The 16106-nt window shown below is 46.0% G+C and overlaps 1 protein-coding gene across 1 annotated transcript; it reads right to left on the bottom strand.

Annotated features, from left to right (window-relative positions):
• Positions 1-303: 303 nt before the first annotated feature.
• On the bottom strand, positions 304-4517 carry LOC136538020 (uncharacterized). The gene is made up of 12 exons (XM_066530003.1): positions 4230-4517; positions 3998-4117; positions 3836-3905; positions 3633-3716; positions 3162-3278; positions 2623-3069; positions 2091-2497; positions 1899-1998; positions 1751-1810; positions 1560-1646; positions 1303-1440; positions 304-848 (listed from the first exon to the last, which is right to left on the bottom strand). The coding sequence occupies exons 2-12, from the start codon at positions 4087-4089 to the stop codon at positions 528-530; spliced, it is 1923 nt and encodes a 640-aa protein (XP_066386100.1). The 5' UTR covers positions 4090-4117; positions 4230-4517; the 3' UTR covers positions 304-527.
• Positions 4518-16106: the final 11589 nt, after the last annotated feature.

A 16106-nucleotide genomic window follows, 5' to 3' on the forward strand; every position in this document is an offset into this window, starting at 1 on the left:
CACATGAAGGTATGAATTTTAATAGGGAGGCTTATATGCTTCAAAATCTGCATGTACTTTTGGATCTGGAAGATATATATGGCTTGAGTCCCCTCCTATATTTGTTGATGTAAACACTTCTAAAGTGAATTAATACCCTACCTTCCTCTCTCAAAAAAAATGGGGTATCCTCCTTCAGTGTACCGTACCATAAGGCTCATCATCTGACAAATCTAATTTTGGAGAGGAGCCTTATAAAAAAAAAAGGAGAGGGGAGGAAGGCTAGGTGACCGTGGCGATGACATGAACAAGATAACGAAGGCGACGGGACGTATCACAAATAGAGTCAATTGTCAAACGTGCTCTCTCATTTCTTCCCCTGTTTCCTGTTCATCATCTACAAAAGCCTCTTTACACGCCACGCCATTGATAATCACCACACAGAAGCTGCACATGATCCATGCTCTAATCTCTAATTCTAACCCTATGACACACGCATATACTACTAACGCCTACTGGAGCCCGTCGATGCTGAGATCGACGAAGGGTCAGCTGAGGTGAGGGAACGCGAGGTCCCTGGCGAGCAGGTAGCGGAAGGCCGGGTTGTAGGGCACCCACTCCACGACCTTGCCCGACGACCTGCCGCCCTGCTGGCACCGCTGCACGGCCATCCTCATGCTCTCAGGGAGGTAGCGCTGGACCATGTCCACGAGGCCCTGCGACGAGAGCTTCACGTCCTTGGCGTACGCCTCCACGAGCTTGGGGAGCATCAGCTTCTGCTCCTTCCACACGCCGGCCGTCGCCCGGATGAACTCCTCCCTGGCCGCCTCCAGCTGGTGGAACAGCCGCTTCGGAGTGTACACCCTCACCTGCATGCAATGCAACCAAAGCAAAGCGAAGCAAATTGAGATGATGATGATGCTGCGTTCAGAATTCAGAAAAGAGGGTCGGCTTGGCACATCCAGTAATAATGGTAGTACTAGCAGTGTGCTTTGAGGCAACAGCGCGAGATTCCAACATGATGGCAGATGAAAGATTCCTAACAACGTTCCCAATCACCCAAAAGCTGGCGGCTCATGATTCATTGGTAAACCTGTTTAGCTAATGTGACACTGACATGATAGATTGATAGGATAGGAAATGTGCAGCTTTTCATGCCAGATTTGTGCTTAAAAGGCTTGTCAAGAAATGAAACACGTATGTACTACTCGCACTGAGTCCATATTGACTTGTGAAAAAGTAAGCATTGATTTCTAAGTTCTAAGTTTGTTTAAGAAGGTATTCAGGTACAACGACACCAAGTTTGCGGAACTTGTTGCTTACCGCGGGATCAGAATGGCTGCCGGAACAAAGCGCAAAGCGTAAAAGAGGCTCTGATTGTGCAACGGCAAAGGCTCGCCACTCATGCCCCGCTTTGTTCACTTTGCTTTTGATCCTGGGGTAAAGCAGCGTCCGTAGCCACTGCATTAAAAGGACCAAAACTGAAATTAGCATGCCTCTGTGTGAAGGCATATAATCAGTACAGTAGGAACATCGTGCTTTTAGCCGGGTTTGGACCTAATCATGCATTCTAGCTATACCTGTCCGGCGCAATGTGTGTTACATCCAAGAACAATGCTCTGGATAACAGCGGCGTTGATGTTGCGTCCAGCTATTTTGCAGGCAGCCTGTGGTTGAAACATGTGTCAGCCAAAGGAGAGAGAAATTTGGTATGTGCTTTGGGTTGCAGGACCCTCCCATTGATTCTTCAGAGGAAGCATTTTCACTTTACCTTAACAAGTAGGGATGTTTTCTTTAGATTGTTCTGTGGGACGCCATTCTTCAGATAAGCCTGTGAAAGTATTACAATGAGACCCCATCAAGAACAAAGCACGTAAAGTGCTAAGAAATTTTAGAGAACTGCATCAATAGAGTATTACATGCATCAGCAAAGCATTGTGTATGTTGACCCAGAATGCTATCTTTTCTTCATATGTCATTCTCCTCAGATCAACGGCTTCCAACCGGTACAAAATCAACCTGAAATATCAAAATCAGTTGAGAACGGTGTATAAAATTTTAACTAACAAATTGAACAATTCCATCGACCAAAGAGCAGAAATATAACTCACTTGTAAGTCTGGAGCAGGTCCTCAGCTTCTTTCAGCCTCCGACTGTCACGGCTAATCATAGGAACTTCAACCATTGTGTTGTAAGGTCCACTGAACTCCTTCAAACCCTCGACATGGAATGGGTTTATCAAACGGGAGTCCAGAGTCGTTTCTCTCTTGTAATGGGGACTCCACATGTCCCCAACATACTGTGGAGAGATTGCACTAGTTGAGGAGAACGACGACGATCGCGAAGACGATGAGCCATGGTGAACCAAGGGAGGATCTGCAAGTCTGCAGTATATCCCCGCCATGCATCTCACCATCTCCTCTGAAAGGTTGTTGGGAGTTTCAGGGATGTGGTCAGCTACATTAGTTCCTAGATACTCTGCTAAGCTTATCATTCCTGATGCACCAGTCTCTCCTTCCTGCTCAAAACATAACAAGGAACTTTAAATCCTATACATGCATGTGGAGATGATAAACTAGTTTTAAAATATGACAACTAACAATGCCATAATGTTATTTTTTTCATCATGGAGCAAATCATTACCTCTACGAATGAGAATGGCTGTGAGTGGCATGAGCGAAGAGCCCTTGCAAGACTACCATCCTCTGAAGGCAATATCCTGGACGAACAAACTCCACGGTATGACAATGCAGACTGGCAGCGGAGGACATCTGAATCAACCGCTCTATCAGAGCGAGCGGATGTGCAGCAATCTGCCAATGGATCATTCAATTTCTTATGCGCCGGCGGGTAACTGGACCGGAGCGCTGCATCCCCTCTACTCTTGCAAGACTTCATTGCCATGGGCGTTTCCCGGAGCTGCCCGCAACGTGAGCTCATTGACAATTTTGGAGCTTCCCGGCAATCAGGGGGAGAAAATGCAGATGCTTGCTGCTCAAATGCTTTCCGGTACAGTGTCAGGAGATACTGCTCCATATTCTTGACCTCGAGCTCCAATGTGGCAATCTCCCTTATCAATTCATTAGCTGCCTGAAAAAAAAATCAAAGTGGTTAACCTGATGAGTGATGAAAAATTGGAACAAGAGCAGACTAACAATAGTTCTTGGGCGAAAAATATTTACCTTTGGCATTGGATTCTCTGGTGACAAGTTGACTTGAGCAGCGTTAGGCCCTAAAGCTTTTTCCAGTGCACCACGAACAACCTGTTGATCCTTGAGGTGCTTCTCAAGCTGCAGAATCTGCATCAGGTGATTTCATGAGTCCACAGTATGGAAAATTCAATAGAAAAACGAGAAGCAGCAGCAGGTTAGAAAAAAGATTTTCGTCAGATTAGTTGGTGAACAAATATGCTGTGGCTTTTAGTGAAGTACAAGTGCCATCAAAATCGTTTTGATTAAAAAATTCTCTTGCTTATCCTCTTCTATGATTGAGCAGTGCTGCTGCTTTTCGTCCAAAATAGATCGTTTTGTAGCTGTTGGCAGTGCAGCCAAAAAGGGCCGCAACAATTGTTCCATTTCAGAAGCCCACACAAATGGAAATGCAAGTTCTTATCTGCTGTAAAAACTATCTGAAAGAAATCAGACTACACCTACCTCCTTTCTCAAGGTGCTTTGTGCTCCCCTCCCAGGTTGAGCTTCCTTACTGATATCACTTTTCACCTCAGCTTTTACAACTTGCTGGGGAGAAAAGATTAAACACAAATTACTCAAAACTACAGGACCTATGTAGTGAGAAGTGAGAACCTGCATTTATTGAACAGCACTGTCCACACCAGGACCAGGAGGGGGATATTTACCGGCATAGGTAGAACAATTGTTTTGTCTGAAGAACGCAAAGTATCTGTAGCATATATATCCTCAAAATAGCTGCCATTGAAAAAGTTTAATCACATTTTGAGCATTGTTCCATGCCATCTAAACCAAAAAAAAGAACTATGCAGAAGCCTGCAGACACCAACCCCTTGGATCGCTTGTACCGTTCTGAAGAACTGAAAGATTTCATCGTCTTGGCAAAAGCTGTGTGCCCCTTCTCCAGAGCCTCCACCTCCATCTGACAGAGCTTAAGAGCCAATCAAGAACTGAAAAAAAATGCAAAGCAGTCTAAGCAGCAATCCAGAAAGACACCAGGCAAACAGCAACGGAGACGAAGACGAAGAACAGGAACAGAAACAGGAGCAGAACGGAGCTTACAGAGATCAGTTGCTGTTGCCTAGTGGCCAGCGCTCGGAACTCAGTAGCAGGGAGGAAGAAGCCGAGCACGAGTGAGGAGCTCCGGACGATCCAAGACCAAGGAAATGGCGTGTTCTGAAGTAACGCTAAGCTCCAAGGAACCCAGCACTGTCCACACCAACGAGTGCCGTACATCTACCGGCACCGCACCACCACCCTTCACTCTTCCGGTCAAGAGCTAATGAGCCATTTGGAGAGGAAAACGGAAAGCAAAGCCCTTTCTCTCTCTCTCCTCTCTCCTCTCTCCGATCCAACTGCTCTGCATCTACCCCCACTGCGTGTGTATGTGTATATATACAGCACCAGCAGCACCAATGACACGCGGGCTCCGTTCGTTTGGAGAAATCTTGAGCAATCTAAATGAATCTTGAGAAATTTTTTTAAAAAAAATATTATTTTAGATAAAAAAAGAAACGGTTAAAAGCACGAGAACGGAGCCGCTAGTGGCGAGCCTGCAAAAAGGCCGTTGACTGTGACATCTCCTCGTGGAAACGCCACACACAACTTGCTGTGACGGAGGAATAGGTTAACCACTGCACCTTTTTCGCATGCCCAGGTCTGAAAACCTTGCTCCTCCAGGTTTTCTATGTTTTTGCAGGCAGAGAAACTAGGGTAGGGAAAGGGAAACCTTTTCAACCAACCTAGTAATTTGTGCCCTAATCAGGCTTTTCAACCCCCAACCCTGATACAGTAACAGTTTTGGGGCCATGAGACATTGAGACATCAGACATGTGGTTGGAGTGAGATTTTGGGAGTATATTAGTACAAGCCTAATGCCTCCAACTCCTAATAGAGCCAAACCTTGTGTTACCAAATTGACAAAACATCAAAAAGCTTATTAAAACTAGCACGTTCCCTGACATACCAAACTTGTGCAAGAGATTTTCAGCATACAAGTAGCAGTTGGTGAGTGACTGGTGACTGATTTGCACACCAAACGATGACAAACAGGCCAAAAGGATTAGGATATTTATATGTAATGTATCTCTATTCCGTTTTGAGATTAGCCCCGTTCGTTTCGCTAAAAAAATAAGTTAAAACACTGTTTCGACTGATTTTATCGTGAGAGAAAAATACTATTCAAACTGAAAAAACAAGCTAAAAAAGACAGATCATAAGATAAGCCAACATACCTATTGTGTGAGGTTGCTTAATCTTGGTGGTTGATGCTGGTGGCAGTGGACAGTGTACTTTGGAGTTGTTAATGGTGCAGGCAGATTTCTAGATCTACCTGACACGAGCGCCCCAAACCTCTGTACTGCACTGTCTCCCTCTCACCCACGCAGATAAGTTTGTTTTATGAAGATAAGCGGAATGTCCTTTGCTGCATTGATACTTGACTGATAATATAAGCTATGGCTGAAATTATTGTTGACTGATTTATTGTGAGACAAAAATGATGTTCGTTAACTAAAAAAGTATGACTTATAAGCCAAAGCGAACATGACGTAATAGTCAGGGGCGGATCCAGCACTAGGACAGCCCAGGCCATGGTCCTAGTCGCGGCCCATGTAACAAGGGAGCAAGTCTTTAGTTTTTTTGGTCCATCATTCCATCAAGCAATCCAACAACACAGGCAGCCTAGGCGAGCAACGGACACAGAGTCACAGAGAGCTGCTCGGCCTTGCGAGTCGCGCAAGCGCAGGGGAGTCGTGACCGCCGCGCCCTGCGCCCAACCGGTAGCCTACGTCCACTGGCCCTCCGCTCCGCCTCCGCCCTCCGGCCTCCACGCTCCGGCTCCAACGCTCCGCGGCGTCTGGCAGCGCAGCCTCACCCCCTCCGCTGTGCGCTCCGCGGCGGCTCGGCCGGCGGCTCCTTCCTCTGTTCCTCAGCCAGTCAGCCGGGTGCCGGGCGTCCGCCTGCTGTTGGCTGACCGGCTGACCCTGACCGGTGAGCCTCCTGCCCTCCTTCCTTGCAAGTTGCAATAGGTTTGGTCGTTTGGATCTGAAACTGATTTAATTCCAAATTTCTAATTTCCAAGTTTCCAATTTCAACCATTTAGTTCTAATTTCTCATTACAGTATACAAGATGAAGAGGACCAGGACTTTAGTTTCATATTTCTCTCGAGTTCCTGAGCAACAGGGTGTTGCCGAACAACAACTGCAATCTCAAGCTCCTCCACCGCAATCTCAAGGTACATAACAGGAGACAATTAGGACTAGAGCTAGTGCTGCACAAGCACAGAACCAACCTGAGGAAATAAGAACAACTACAACTAGTTTGCCTGCAGTAGAACAAACTAGAAATGAAAATATTGATTTTGTGGAGGAGGAGGAGGACGGTTCCAATCATGTCCTTAATCCTCAAGATATTATTGCAGATCCAGGTTGCCGAAAATCAATTGAGGAAATGCACCCAATATTAGAGATGATGCAAAAAGGGTGTATGTCTTGTTAGGTCCATGTCAACCAAAAGGTCATGCATATCCCAAAAGAAAAATATATGGTCACAACAGGAGTTTTCATGATACATGGTTCACAAATCGTGCTTGGTTGGAATAAGTTGCTCCTTTTCTTATTAACCTTTACTTGCTTATTTTCTTATTAACCTTTGCTTGCTTATTTTTTTATTAACCTTTTTGCTTGCTCCTTTTTTTATTAGGAGTTGTTATTGAGGACAAAGAAGTGGACGATGCGAATGCACCAAATCAGGGGCGTCACTAGACACTAGGTATTTATTTTTTAATGTTCCATGATATTTTTAGCTATTAATTGTATAGTTGAAGAATTTTTCTTGCAAACTTTACTTGAGAATATATATAACACACACACCTTATAGACTATGCTGTAGCTTTGGGTTTTTGGCCGCCGAGATTTAGCCGTCTTGGCCAAATCCTGAGTCCGCCACCGGTAATAGTTAGGTTTCGTGAGCGTACGAGACACTTCTTGAAAGATGGAGAGTGCTGAGTAGTACAAACTGGAAATTGCAGGATGATCAGTTGTCTCAACTGTGGATGTGCATGAGACAACCTGAGCATTTAATATTTCAGTAAAGAAAGTGCAGTTTCCTAATGCAGGAATTCAGTGGAACGCCTGCGTTCTAAACAACGGTAGAAAAGTACTGTATATAGTAGTACTACTACTACTGTTGCAATGCACACATTTGGCCCCGCTAGAGAGGAAAACCAGAGCAAACATGCCATTTGGCTGCTAGGCCTCGTTTAGATTGCGAAAAAATTTCAAACCGATGAATAGTACCACTTTCGTCTTATTTGACAAATATTGTTCAATCGTGGACCAACTAGGCTCAAAAGATTCATCTCGTGATTTTCAACTAAACTGTGTAATTAGTTATTTTTTTTATCTACATTTAATACTCCATGCAAACGGCTAAAAATTGATGTGATGGAGAGAGAGTGAAAAAACTTAGAATTTAGGATGCATCTAAACAAGGCCCTAAAGTGAGTAAGCGACCCCTCCCTTGCCACAGTACCACTTCTTTCTACTACCAAATGGATCACTGGCACGAAACACAAAAAATGTTACTAGTAGATCGCTAGACCCTACCCAAAGACAAACAGTCGTTAAAGACAAGGCTCCGTTTGTGTGGCGTTTAGGGCGTCCCCAACAAGGGGCGACGTCGCTAGCTCTGTCCGACGTGGAGGCAAGAGAAATCGCGAAAACCTTGTCGCTAGAGACTCGTTCGTCGCTAGTCTCGCTCACAAAACGAGACGGCGCTGTTTCTAAATCGCCGGCTACTGACTATTATTACCACTGAGGACGCCCTTAGGCTTTGTTTAGGGTCGCACACAAGCAGCGAAGCAGGGCCCAAAAAGAATGGAAGAAAAGATGGGGCTCGGCCTCAAAAGCGTCGAAAGGGGAGGGTAAAGGCGGGCGGGCCGGCCGGCCGTGCATGGCTGGCTGCCCCTGTCCCGTTTCCCTCGTCCGCGCCCGCGCGTCCTCGCCCTCACCCGCCTCGCCACCACCCATCATCAAAAGCAGGGCAGGCGAGGCGACGGGCGGAGGCGCGAGCACTTGTCCGCTGCTGCGGGGAGGCGCGCGCTTGTCACGGGGAATTTCTCCTTCTCTGTGGCGCCGAGCCGTTGTTGCACGAGGCGTGCGGCTGGGTTCGGTTCGGTGCTGCGGCGGCCGCATTGGGGACTTGGGGAGGCGACGAGGCGTGGCCAGGGTAGGTCAGGCAGGTGTGCTGCGTAGCCGTGCAGGGAAAAAAGTAGCCAGTGGAAAGGGCAAAAGGCTGGGGCTTTTTGGTGACCGCGTGTCTGCGCACGGCTGTGGACTGTCGGCGTATGCAACGCAGCAATGTGCTCCGGCGCAAAATACTGAGACAATGTGCTAAAGAAAATACTGAGACCAGGAGGTGTTCATCATGTAACCTCCGAATGAAAAATAACAGTGTTGTCTCAGTATTTTCAAATATCAAGGGTGAGTTGAAAGACTCTTGCTTTTGGTTTCTGGTTGAAACAATCAGGTGATTTAGGATTTGACTTCTGAGAAGCAAAATGTGTATTTTTGTTAAGAGACAAAAAACAGCATGAGCGATGTTAATCCACCTAGATGCCCTTTTTAGGCAAACAGGAGGGGATCCCCTACTGTATTTATTGAATTTTAAAGGAGAGGTATAAAGCTAGTCTGAGCAAAAGTTAAGAAACAAATAAAGTAATCAAGAAAATAAGAAAAATTACAGCAAGGCTCTCGGTCATGAATCAATCAAGGGGGCGCAACAGAATTATAAATTCCACGAAGAAGGGGAGTTGCAATTGATTCTTAAAGTCCTCAAACACATAGGCCCTGTTTATTTCCTTGTGCTAAAGTTTTAGCCAGCACTTTTAGTCTATCATTTGGTAAAATGAATCTAAACACCATGTGCTAAAAAGAGTAAATCTTGGGCCGCTAAACTTTTGCCATTTGCTACCCAAGAGACCCAAAATTGGGCAAAAACGCCTGGGGGCACGAGCTGGACGCCCACTACCCCCGCACCCGCCCACTCGGTACACTTATCCATTCCCCCCTCCCACCCCCCGCCGCTCTCACTCTCGCACGCCGCTCTCACCCGCCGCCGCCACTCTGGCTCTCTGTAACATCCTAATGGGCCAAAGTGGGCCCAATCCAATTTCAGTATGGGCCGGCGCTGCTGTAGCAGAGGGTGTCGGGTACTGTAGCAGCTGGACTCTAGCCTACTGTTCACCGAAACACTGTTCATCCGAAAAATGGGCCGGCCAAATTCCGAGTACTGTTCACACGGTACTGTAGCGTCGCGAAACACTGTGCAACCAGGTTTAGTACCATACTGGAAATCCTGAAATCGCTGGATCGACTTAAATACCAGGGCCAGGAACGCGCGAGTAACCTTCGGTTAATCGTTTTGAACGAAGCGAGGATGAAAGTTCAAGCGGGTTGCTACGCGGGTGGGACCACTCCTAGGAAGAGTGGGCCTGGGCCATGTATGTCGGGACTGGACGTTACATTTGGTATCAGAGCCGACTCTTGAGGTTTCACGGGCACGTGGGGACAACTGCGCGGGTATGTCGGCATGGCATACACATGCGCCGGCACGGGGCCACACAAACGTGTTGAAGAGAGGAGGATCCTGGATTGAATGTCCCGAAAGGGTAAGCTGATCTGGCATTCGACGGGGACGTCGAATCTTTAGGGGGATGATTGTAACATCCTAATGGACCAAAGTGGGCCCAATCCAATTTCGGTATGGGCCGGCGCTGCTGTAGCAGAGGGTGTCGGGTACTGTAGCAGCTGGATTCCAGCCTACTGTTCACCGAAACACTGTTCACCCGAAAAATGTGCCGGCCAAATTCGGAGTACTGTTCACGCGGTGCTGTAGCATCGCGAAACACTGTGCAACCAGGTTTAGTACATACGGGAAATCCTGAAATCGCTGGATCGACTTAAATACCAGGGCCAGGAACGCGTAGTAACCTTCGGTTAACCGTTTTGAACGAAGCGAGGACGAAAGTTCAAGCGGGTTGCTACGCGGGTGGGACCATTCCTAGGAAGAGTGGGCCTGGGCCATGTATGTCGGGACTGGACGTTACACTCTCGCCCTCGCCCTCTGCCGCCTAGATCCAGCTCCTCCTCCCTGTTGCGTAGCTGCAGCTTGTCATCCCCGCCGCCAGATCCAGATCCGCGCATTGCAGATGGACGGTTACGGCTACGGCAACGGCGACCGCACCAAGGACTTCCTGTCGCAGCCTGATCTGTATTCCCCCGCCGGCGGCTACGACATCTTCTCCGACGCGGCATATCCCTTTCCGGGCTCGAGCAGCGTCAATGCTCCCCGGATGGACATGGCGGCACTCGACCTCAACTCCCATGGCGAAGGGTGCCCCGAAATGGCAGGCTATGAGGGCCTCCTTCGCTCCGACCCACAAGATGGAGGCATCGGCAGCAGCATGGGCTTCCCTCCCGTTCGCGTCCGCAGCGGCAGTCGTACCCTCGGCTTGCGCGCGGCTCGCAGTGGCGATGGAGGAGGCGCCATGGCCGCTCGCGTCGTGTCGTCATCTGCCGGTGATGGCCGTGGCCCTTCCTTGCCTCTTGTGACCGCCGGCGTGCGCGGCTCGCGTGGATCTACATCCGGTGTGCCTACCGGATCTAGGAGCCGCGGTGGACGTCAACGACCCGCGACGACAGCTGTTGCGGAAGACAACTTCGACATCAATCACCAGAATAATGCTGAAGACGACGAGATCCAAAAGATCTTTCCAAACGCTCAAGACCCGGTATATTCTCAAACCTAGAAAAATATGCTTGGTGTTGGATTTTTTTGTTTTCGTAATGTATGTACGTATTCTTGTTATGCATGGATTAGGCTAGACTGGACAGGAAAAATTGGTCAAAACCAAATACCGAGACACTGTGTGACTTATGGGTTGACCAAATTAATAAGAGTAACTGCGTGAAAGAAACCATGAGCAAGACAGGGGTGAGGGAGGTAATAGGAAGGTATTTTGCAGCAACTAATTTGATACATGATAGAGTACAGATCGCTGATAGGATTAGACAACTGAAGGGGCTATGGAAATTCATATAAAGACTGCACAATGACATTGGCTTAGGTCGTAGAGATGGTGGTACTATTGATGCCACTGATCAATGGTGGGAAGACAACACTAAGATACTTGTCAAACTGCTTGTTTGATGTTTGACATCTAGTTAGCTGTACACTTGCTCACATTGATAAGTTCTGCAGGGCCACCCAGACTAGAAGAAATGCAAGCAGGGGTGGCCAGAGTACATGGATCAATTGGACCAAATGTTCTATGGTGTAGCTGTTGATGGCTCAACCTCATTTGTTGCAGCTAGGCGCCCAACAGCTCGGTGAGCAGCAGCACCGACCAGCAGCAGCTAGGCGCCCAACATGCAGCATGCATGGCTGTGCATGGCTGACAATTAATGAAGCAAATCAGTCATTAAATGAGGGCAAATTAGTCTTTGTTTGGTACAGTGCTAAAGTTTTGCCATGCATCTAAACACCAAGATGTAAAGTTTGAATGTCTGAAGATTTACAGCAAAAGATTAGAGCCAAAAATTTTGCCATTCCAAATACATCTAAACATGCACTTAAAATGGCTTCATGGTTATTCGAAGATGCACTGAACCCAACACACCATAGCAAACAAACACAATAAAAAAAGATGCTCTGAAAATTCCTCTTGATTAGTAGAACAAAGCACACGGTGACATAGTTTGGATTTGTTAGGCTTATAAGTCGTACTTTTTCAGCCAAAGAATAATATTTTTCTCTCACACAAAATCAGTTAATAGTACTTTCAGTCATGGCTTATCAGCCAAATAAGCCCAAGTGAACAGGACGCTTGTGGTTGGGCTTACATGAACAATTTCATAATCAAGAGTAGATAGCTCCGCCAGCCGTGGGCCTATATCCGCCTTGACTCCTCAAGTAAAGTCAATGGTATAAGATACGGTTAGCACTCAAAACAGAGTGAATTGTGTGTCTAATTAAAAACCTTAAACCTAAGAACCAAAAGAACCTACTACTGAAAAGGTTATAAACTAGTTCTAGCGTTATGTGCACCAAAGGTTTTTACAGTGCTCTGATTTACCTTTTAACCATGGAGTGTTCAGCAGCCTAGAGCCAATCATATCAACTAGGCTAAGTTAATCTAGTAAAGGTTACACAGGCACATTACAAACAGAAGCAATAAAATGTTGTAAGTAAAGAATAAGAGCTAGAGACGACAAATTCCCGACGATTTATCATGTAGTACCGGTTGTCAAAACAAATTCATAATCCACATTAGAGATCCACCAAGCAATGATGGTGGAGTAAGTGGGGCTTAACACCTACACCCACACCCACACACACCTCCGAGGGACAGTGGAGTCCCTCCTATTTTTTTCTAAATATGAAAAAGAGAATTGATGAGCTTTAGAGTTTCAAGATGATTTGAGTCCCCTCTTTTGTAGATTTCTAGATTCACTACTGTAACTAAGATATGCTCTCAGCCACCCAGTCTCCCTTAGTCACGGTGTTAGGCATGCCACCAAAGCTCCCATTAACCAAGACAAGTGTTGTAACCATCGTTACTCCACCGTTCCCATCGCATTGGCACATTGGTGTTGTCTTCCCTACAGAGTTTCTCCATTAAGAAAGAAGTCTCCACGTCCTCGGCATTCCAACTCATCACCACTCCATACCACTTGTACTAATGTGTTCTTAGCTCAAACGCGATACTGGCATACTCACACCAAGTCTTGGGACTAAAGTTCATGTGTTCATTTTTGTTATAACTAACTTATTTTATTGATTCCTGCAAAGTACATGTTTGTCACGATATACTTGTGGATGCGCAGACTCGGTTTGTATCTGCACTAACAACCTTGGTACTGCTACCAGCTAATAAAGACAAAGCCAACTTAATGTACATGGTGACAAATTTCAGCAGTCTGCCGAGTGCCGACTGCTTGTCTCCCCCTTTAATCACTGCTACTGCCATGGTGCCCTCACACTCGCTGTGGTGCTGCACGCTGGCCTCCGTTAGCCTCTTCGTTTGCCTGTGGCTTATCGAAAACGATCGTAAATTTTTAGCTAAAATAGTATTTTTTTCTCACATAAACTAGCCAGCAGTACTTCTTTACGAACCATCACGATATTAACCAGCAGCCTGCCCTAGTGCCCTCACACTCGCAGTATGCGGTGTCCGGTGGCGGTGTGCCCTCTCCGGACGGCGGGCAGTAGGTTTGTGACCCCATCTTTTCACAGGCCACCGCATGGCGTCAATCCATGATTCGGCCTGTTCGCTGGTTGGTTTCTGGACTGGTTTGGGCTGGCTGGTGCTGGTTTATTGTGAGAGGAAAATACTGTTGACTGGCTGGTTTGGGCTGGTTGAAACCAACAAGCGAACAGGCTGATTGATTGATCACCCCCGGCGGCCGGCGCGGCACATGATTGATCGCACACGTCGCACCGCACCAAAACTCCGGCAGCTGACCATCAGAGTTCAGCCAAACTAGTCACGTTCCTGCTGCTCCAAGGACCACATATCGGTGACTCGTGAGGACGTTGTTAATTTGTTATACGAGTAGTACTTTCAAATTACAGCATGCAGTGTTGTCCTATTAGAGTAAGCCCATGTTTAGTTCCAACCCAAAATCCTAAAAAATGCTACAGTAGCCATCACATCGAATATTTACGGCCCGTGCATAGAACATTAAATGTAGACGAAAAAAAACTAATTGTACAGTTTGGTGGGAAATTGCGATACGAACGTTTTGAGCCTAATTAGTCCATATTTGAACACTAATTGCCGAATAAAAATAAAAGTGCTACAGTTGCCCAAAATTCCAACTTCCTAAAACTAAACACCGCGTAAGATGAGGCAGGAAAAGGAAATATCGTTTTGCACAGCAAGAATGCAAGATGCTACTAGCTCCGATCTAATTTTAACATAAAATAATGCCAGTCAAACTATTTTAAAAATAACCAAATTTAGATTAAAAAAAATTAGTATTTATGATACTTGCACATAGGTGTCATAAGATTTACCATGTATTTTTATATAATACTTATTTTATGTTATAGATATTGAAACACTCTTTTTATGTCCCGTTTGATCCCATTGGATTTTAAATAATTCGGATAAAAAACTGATTTTTATCTGATTACGTGCACATATGATAAAATCAATTAGAATCTGCCTGTTTGGATGGGATTCTAGAATTCTAATATTTTTTTTTATCTAGATTCTTAAAATTCCCCTATAACCAAATGGTACCTTATAAATTTAGTCAAACTACGACAAAACTAAAAAAATCACATTTTTTAAAAACTCTAAAAAAGTCACATATTTTTAAAGACGAAGGTGTTTACTGACAGACATGCTGCTAGCTCCTTGATAGTCTGTGATAGAGGCTGGAATCTTGATTTCCGATGTCAAACGTCACATGGAGAAGACTAGACGGTGCGTACGCTGGCTTTGCATTACGGCCTTGTTTAGATACCCAAATTCCAAGTTTTTTCACTCTCTTTCCATCACATCAATTTTTAGCCGCTTGCATGGAGTATTAAATGTAGGTAAAAAAAATAACTAATTACACAGTTTAGTTGGAAATCATGAGATGAATCTTTTGAGCCTAGTTGGTCCACGATTGGACAATATTTGTCAAATAAGACGAAAATGGTACTATTCATCGGGTTGAAATTTTTTCGCCATCTAAACGAGGCCTACATCGCATCGCTGGCTGCAACGCTGCCGCTGCCGCTGCCGCTGCATGGGTGTTCTCGAGACCCGGAAAGACGCATGTGCCGTGCGGGTGCCTGGTGCGGCTGTGCCCAGAGATCGCCGCAGCGTCCCGTCCGATCCTTCGCATCAAATCTATCCATCAGATAGGATTTACACGACCTCTAGCGTATAACTTACACAAAGGCCATGTTTAGTTTTCAAAAAATTTCACCCTAAAATATCAAATCGAATCTTGCGGCACATGTACAGAGTACTAAATGTAGACGAAAAAAACTAATTGCAGAAATCACGAGACGAAACTTTCGAACCTAATTAGTCCATAATTAGACACTAATTATCAAATACAAACGAACGTGCTACAGTAGCCAAAACCAAAAATTTTCGCCATCTAAACGCGGCCAAACACGCTGTTCGCTTGGTTTAGAAGCCCTATATTTTTAGTCAATGAATAATATTTTTCTCTCATAATAAATCAGCCAATAATACTTTCAGCCATGGCTTATCAGCTAAACGAACAGGACAAAAAAAACTTGTCGATATATCTCTCACAGCGCAGTCACGGTCACGGTGCCACAGTGATGTGGCATCGAGTGTCGGAGTAGAGGTAGCTGTGCAGTAGAGGCGTGATCCAGTAACAGCGGTAAAAGCGGTGGCGCTTTTCGTCGTTCACAGCGTACCCTCTCAATCGAACTAAGGCTAGGACGTTGGTGGGGCGCTGACGATTGCGGTGTACCTCGTATCTCGAGCCCCAGTCGCCACCTTCTATTCATAGCGCTACGCGACGAGGGTCCACTCGTCGGGAGAACGATTGAGCGCCCTCGATCAGGACGCGAGTCAGGGTCCGACTCGGTCGTTGGACCGAGCCGGGTGGAGATCAATCTAACATTCTTCCTCTTGATTTCACCTTATGACTTAAAACTTAGAAAGTGTTCGGCTGGCATTAAATTGCTACTGTACCAGTTGAAAAACACTGTTTATGCTGGAATTTGGTGAGAGAAAAACACTGTTCCGGCTGAAAAAGGCAGCCAGCCAACCGAAGCTGACCAGCCGAACACGCTCTTAGTTCACTTTGTCTTTTTTCCCATTCTATCACAGATTAGTGCATAGAGCATGCCTCGTCATAACAGTTACTAATGTTAGATTAACAGCTATAGTACACCTC

Source organism: Miscanthus floridulus, chromosome 2, assembly GCF_019320115.1.
Source record: "Miscanthus floridulus cultivar M001 chromosome 2, ASM1932011v1, whole genome shotgun sequence".
In the NCBI taxonomy this organism is placed as follows: Eukaryota; Viridiplantae; Streptophyta; class Magnoliopsida; order Poales; family Poaceae; genus Miscanthus; species Miscanthus floridulus.